Source organism: Nannospalax galili, unplaced genomic scaffold (genome assembly GCF_000622305.1).
Source record: "Nannospalax galili isolate Female #2095 unplaced genomic scaffold, S.galili_v1.0 scaffold398, whole genome shotgun sequence".
Classification (NCBI taxonomy): Eukaryota; Metazoa; Chordata; class Mammalia; order Rodentia; family Spalacidae; genus Nannospalax; species Nannospalax galili.
In genome coordinates this window covers 52,047-59,099 of record NW_008341813.1, presented here as the reverse complement: position 1 = coordinate 59,099, position 7,053 = coordinate 52,047, and the positions used below count along the sequence as shown (strand labels likewise).

Genomic DNA, 7,053 nt, shown 5'->3' with positions numbered 1-7,053 from the left:
AAAATAATATGTCTGAGACATGACTATTCAGATTATTTGCCATTTTTAAATTTGGTTTACTGGGGTTTTTTTTGCTAAATGTTTTGAGTTCCTTATATACTCTGGACTTTAGTTCCCTGTCAAATAAATGGTAGGTAAAGAATTCCTCCGCATTTATGGGCTGGTTCTTCATTTTATTGATTGTTTCCTTTGCTGTACAAAAGTAATTTAATTTAATGTGGTGCTATGTGTCACTTTTGGGCTTTCATTTCCTGAGTTATTGGAGTCCTATTGAGGAAATTATTGTCTACACCAATATCTTGAAGCATTTTCCCTATACGTTCCTCTATTAGGATCAAAGTTTTTGTCTTTGATATGTTTTTAGTTTGTTTTGTGCATAGTGAAAGAGGAGGATCTGGTTACAATTTTCTGAATGTTGATATCCTGTTTTCCTAGGACCGCTCCTTGATAAGGGTCCTTTATCTGATGTGTACTTTAGTTTCTTTGTCAAGATCTTTTGACTGTAGCCTTATCAACTTGCTTCTGGGTACGATCTTCTGTTCCACTGATGGGTGTGTCTGTTTTTAAGTCAATCTCTTGCTGTTTTGTTTCTATAGTTCTGAAATAGATTTGAAATCAGGTATTATGAAACATCAGACACCACCAGTTCTGCTTGGGATTGTTTTGGCTACTTGGGCTCCTTCATGTTTCCTAATGAATTTCAGGATTGTTTGTGTCCAGCTCTGAAGGGTCTGTCATTGGTGTTTCAGTGAGGTGAAACCTTACCTACACCTTACGCTGAACCTGCAGATCACTGTGGGTGGCACTGTCTCTTGCACAATATCAATCCTCCCAGGCAAATATGGAAGTTTGTCCATTGTCTGGTGTCTTTGATTTCTTTCTTCAGGGTTCTCTAGTTATCCGTGTAGAGGTGTGTGGCTTTTCTGGGGAGATGTGAACAAATATCTATTATTGTCCTTTAATCTCTTTTTCACGCATTTGTTGAGCTGCCATTCATACTTTAGAACCTTCCAGGCGTTCACTAGCACAGCATGAGGCTTCCTGGAGACTATTTTTCCTTAGGGACTCCAAGCTCTATACAGAGTTTGCTACATTTGTTTTCAAGTAGGTCCTTGGTGTCATTTTTTCTTCTCATCACATCTTGATTGCTCTAGTGACTTATGAACTCAATTTGCATGTCAACCTAAATCATTCAGATCCTCCAGCATGCCTTCTACCTCATGAAGATCATACCCCACCATGGGAGTCAGAAAACCACTGAAGTCCCTGCTGATGAATTAACTCCCTTATTAACTTCCCTGTGAGGTGAACACAGTTCTATCCGGCCCACTGACCTGGATATCAACGTCTGCCTCTCACACGCTCAACTCCCTCATTACTGCCTGTCCTTTTGTGCCTTCCAGTCCTGGATATCAATGGTGGCCTCAGCCTTGATAACCATGTGTCCCTAATAACTCCCATGAACCAGTGGGAGACTGGTGTCCCTCATTTTGCCTCAGGTCTAAAGAAGGGATGGGCAGCAGCGAAGGGTATCTAAATATGATTAAGATGTATTATAGAAAATCCGCAAACATTCACTAAAATATTGAACAACAACAACAACAAAAAGGGATGGGTAGCTAAATTATTCAGATTCTTTGCTTCCACAGCACCCAAATGGATCTCATCTGCTCATAATGTCCTCAACAAGTCAGATGGTGAGGGACTCTCATTCCTTCTTTTGTACTGAGGGACATTTGGGTATAAAGCTTGACCAGCCAACCCTTAACATATAAGACAGAATCCATGAAATCTGATGGGGGGAGGGGCTGTGAAGGGAAGCAGATGGGGACAGAGGTCTAACATGATTAAAATTTATTGTATGAAGTGCACAAACACTCAAAAATATTAATAAAAATAAATATTTCAAGCAGTTCAGCATGTAGAGTAACCCCTAATTATGATAGTTTCCTACAGTGAGCCATTATAGAGGCCCCCGCTGTCATGCATTATGAAATTTTCTTCCTCTGTATTAAAGGTTGGATTTGAAGGGTATCTTCTGTCCCTTCTGTGTCATTCTCTTCCTCCTCAACATCTGATTCTTCTCATGTATTGCAACTGTTAAGATTCCAAGAAGTTGGACTGGAGAGATGGCGCAGAATTTAAGAGCACTGACTGCTCTTGCAGAGGACCAGGGTTTGATTTCCAGCACCACATGGTGCCTAACAACTATCTGTACCTCCAGTTTCAGGGGATCCAACATCTTCTTCTGACCTCTGCATGGACATTGCATGACATGGGTGCACTTACACAGAGTTATTTTTGCTATCAGGAGAATCATATATTGACAGTTCTTATAAATTAATTAGATTTTATATGAACAAATTGGATGATAAATTTTATACTATTTTGATAATGCTGGTTGGCCTGACAAACTGACCAGCATTGGTCAAATAATTTCCCACAGGCAAGGACCATCTTCCTTCATCAGGTCCCTGCTTACCTTCTTTACCAAACAATCAAGAAGAAAATTGGATATTTTAGAAACTGTAAAACAAAAGGATTGCCCTTGTTCCTCACTGGAGATTTCTCAGGGGCTGAAAACAACCAGCTAAGCTCCAAGAAATTTATTCTTGCAGACAGGTTTTTAGTTGACAATTGAATTGTCTCTTTTCCAACAGAAATTGTCACTAAATCTCCAACTAGTGGAAGGTAAACAGGATCCTTAATGTTCTTCCAGAAGCATGTATTCCTTGGAGAGCCACTGAAAACCCAAACTTTTTTCATACTAAATGACACAAAATGCATAGCCTCTGAAAAACACAACAGAACAGGATGTAGTTTTTATACTGTCATCTTTTTACTTTGTTTTATTACTGATGCTGTTTATTATCTTAATTCAGAGTATCTTAGTGTCTGCCTGCCTGAGGGATGTTCAGTTCATTGAAACATATTTTTGCTATAATCACAGCCTAATTTCATAAAGTGTTTCTCTGTTATTTAATGTAAAATGCAACTTGTGTGTGTGTGTGTGTGTGTGTGTGTGTGTACATGTGTAGGTATGTGTGTGTGTGCACAGGTGCTTGTGATCAAAGTGACTCCTCTGAATTTAATGGATTTCTAAATTTGTTATCTTCCATACAATTCAACTTCACAGATATATTAACTTTTAAACATTTGAGATTTTCTTTAAAAAAATTTTTATTTATTTTTATGTTATATGTATGAGTGTTTTACTTGCATGTAAATACATGCACCTGTGTCACATAATGCTCATGGAGGTCAGAAGAGGGGGTCAGATTCTCTGGAGCTGGAGTTACAGATGGTTATTAACTGCCCTGTAGCTGCTGGGAACCTAACCTTGGTCCTCTGCTAGAGCAGCCATTTCTCTTGACTACTGAGCCATCTTTGCAGTCCCCTGAGATTTTCCTGAAGTGCCCTTGGTGTTGTGTTTTCCTTACATGATTAACCTCAACCTTCAGTATTTTAAAGGGTGGACCTTGGCCTATAGTCAGTGCAATACATTATCTGAGTTCAGCACACATCACTGTTAGTGTAAGAGAAAGAAGTTATCCTAGCAACACATTGTCCTTTGTACTTCCATGTCTTTTATAATGAGTCAGCACAAATGACATGTTATCACAGTACAGTGACCACAGTTCAAGCCTGGTGGGCTTGGGGACCCTGACAGATATAAATTAAGACACCGGAGATGCAGAGGTTTAGATGCCAGTGCATGTTTATTGTGAATCAAACAGAGCTTATATACGAATCAGATCAGGAGTAACCAAGGAATCACTAAGGATATATCACTAACAGAAAGTAACCAGGGAACAACCAAGGACACAATACGTTACTATGTTACCTCACCAGCTGAAACTCACATGAATTCTACAGTATCCAAGATTCAGCTACTTAATGTTTATAGTATCTAAGATATAATGTGTACTGCTTATGATTACTCTTAGCAACTACTAGAATTCAGTAATCTTACATAGAAACCAAGCTATCCTATAACCTATAAACTGACACAGGACTCTTTAGTTATGTTTATAAGATTGCCAATTAATCAGGGAAGCATAGCCTGTCAACTCTGACCACAGAAGCAGAGAGCTGGGAAGCTCTTAAAGTGGCAGTCTTCTTTCTTCAGTCTTCTTTCTTTAATGCCTAAGTCAAGGCAGGCTGCCACAGTCTAACGCAGCAATGGCTGTGCATGCAGCAAAGCTCCCAACAACATGTTTTGTTGAAATCACATTCTCTGTATAGATTGTGAGTTTCCTAAACTCTGGCACTGAGCCTCATTTACCTTATTTATTTGTATAAGTATTATATCATACCTAGTATATAATTGTTCCTCTTTTTTTTTTTGAGACAGTGTCTCCCTGAAGCACAGTTGGCCTGGAACTCACTATGTTGCTCAGGCTGGTCTTCATCTCACAGAGATGCCTTCCGAGTGCTGGGATTAAAGGTGTGCACCACCACAGAAGCTCAATTATAACAAAAAAAGACATGCTTTTAAAATCCTTACAATAGGTTTATTCTCTGTAAACTATTAGAATTTCTTTGGCTGGGCATACTGAGGAATAGGTAGTTATTGCTTTCTTGTTACAGAGTTTGTACTTGCAGTGATAAAAAAGCTTTATAGATAGTGTTGATGGCTGTGCAACATTGTAAATATACTTAAGATAGCTGTATTTTAGACTTAAAATGGGTAGGGTGACAAAGTTCATGTTATGTTTATTTTATAACACCATAATGAAATTTATGTTCCCTATTAATCTGACCTCTAATCATTAAAAACCACATAATACATTCAGTCAACTATGGATAGACTGAATATTACACCTATAAAAAAGAAGTTGCAAAGTGAAATGAAAGTTTTAGAAGATCAAGAATATCTGGTAATACATAATGTAAGGTGAAAAGTTGAATCTTGAAACGTTGTTTACTATGTAAGTGAATGGACGGGCTGCTTTCATTTATTCCTTCAAAGTTGGTGGTGGGAGTTGGGGCACATCAGTACTCACAAAAAGCATGAAGGGCAGCTGTTTGAGGATTCTTGTCACCCTATCAACCTGGTTGGGGGGGCCTAGCAGAAAACTGGAAATCCTTATGCACCCAAAAGGCTACTGACTAATGAGGTAAACAATCAGACCAAACCCACAGTGGCCCTCAAAATATTGTGCATGTTAAACCCATCATTCTTAGGCAACCAGGAAGAAAGCAAAGGTCATCAGGAATGAGGTGAGAGTGTTTTCTGCAAAGTGGCATCTTTTGAAGCAATTCCTTGAGAAACTTCTGCTCTGGCTTTCCCTTGCACTCACACACTTTCCCTTGCACTGACACACTTCCAGGCATCTCACAGTGAATTGCCCAGTGACCATCTTCATCTGTTTCAAACCTAATGCTTGGTCCACAGGACCTTGGTTTCTTATTGCCTTCTTTGGCCAAGGTTGACACTCTCATTCAGGACACTCTTGTTCTAAGGACGTGGTGGTGGTAATTAATTAACTAATAAGTGTACATGTGCATTCTCAATTTCTTGAAGTGATAATAGGTCCTTTAATACCACTTTCCCTCTACTTCTAATACAGGAGATTCTGTACAGAGACAGAATAAGCCTCCATGACTCTTCTTTTCATGTGTTCTACATTTCCTCCTGACCCATTTGTTTTCCTTTTAAGACCTAAAGACCTATTATTAGTCTATACACTAACTCTGTTTGTATGGGTGAGTTGGTAAAAGTGCTTCAAAAACCTCAGATAGTGTATGATCCTGATTTATTGAGATTAGCAGAAGCAACAACCTTAAGCCAAGACCTCATTAGTCCTTTACCCATGCAGAAATTATTGTTCTCTCTTCTTTACAAAAAGGTCAAGTATTCTCACACGGATTTGTTTGGTATTAATGCCGTAGACTAAGGGGTTGAGAACAGGAGGTACAAGGAGATAAAGATTTGCCAGTACAATGTGTACCTGAGGAGGTACATGGTGGCCAAAGCGGTGGGTGAAAAATGAAAAAAAGGCAGGGATATAGAAAACAAGAATTACACAAATGTGGGCTCCACAAGTGCTGAATGCTCGGAATTGGGCATCCTTGGAGGGCAGTCGCAGCACAGCCTGCAGGATCAGGATGTAGGAGGTAGCGATGAGGACCACATCCATGCCAGTGACTGAAAGTGCTACGGTAAGACCATAAATGGTATTAGGCTTGATGCTGGCACAGGCCAGCTTCGCTATGCCCATGTGCTCACAGTAGGTGTGTGGGATGATGTGATGTCCGCAGAAGGGTAAGCGCTCGATAAGAATGACAAAAGGGAAGACAAAGAGAAGGCCACGCAGCACACATGCCAGACCGATCTTTCCAATCATCATGGCGTTGAGGATGGAAGTGTAGTGAAGTGGGCGGCAGATAGCCACATAGCGGTCAAAAGCCATGGCCAGCAGAACTGCTGACTCTGTGGCAAAGATAGCGTGAACAAAGAACATCTGGGTGAGGCAGCCACGGTAGGAAATGAGGTGGGACTTGAGCCAGAAGATTGTGAGCATTTTAGGCAATGTTGTTGAACAGAGAACCAGGTCAGTAACGGAAAGCAGGCACAAGAAGAGGTACATTGGCTCATGCAGAGCTCTGTCTGTCATAATGATGTAGAGGATGGTGCCATTGCCCACCAGAGCAAGGATGTACATGGAGCAGAAGGGAATGGCAATCCACACATGCTGGTCTTGCATTCCAGGGATTCCAAGTAAAGTAAATGTGGACGGGTGGAAGGCAGTGTCATTGGGGACTGAGGTAGAGAGCAGCATGGTGCAGAGAGCAGACCTATATCTTCCTGAAGGTGGTTAGAGAATGAAAGTGGTTAGAGAATGAAATGATGTCATCCTAAATGGCATTTGTGCCTACTAAATTCCACTCAATGCCCTGTCCTTCGTTCCCACCAATTCTGACAAATTTCATGCCTCCTTCACTTCTAGTACAGATTATTAAAATACTTTAGTAACTAGTCATGTTTATCTCACTTCCAGAATCTCTATCTTCCAGTGAGGGAGGCTTCTGCATAGCTGCCCAAATATT

At 40.3% G+C, this 7,053-nt stretch overlaps 1 protein-coding gene across 1 annotated transcript; it reads right to left on the bottom strand.

Moving 5' to 3' along the window:
- Window positions 1-5,769: 5,769 nt before the first annotated feature.
- Window positions 5,770-6,803, bottom strand: LOC103737535 (olfactory receptor 52D1-like). The gene has a single exon (XM_008837355.2). It carries the CDS (start codon window positions 6,783-6,785, stop codon window positions 5,826-5,828), a length of 960 nt encoding a protein of 319 aa, XP_008835577.1. The 5' UTR covers window positions 6,786-6,803; the 3' UTR covers window positions 5,770-5,825.
- Window positions 6,804-7,053: the final 250 nt, after the last annotated feature.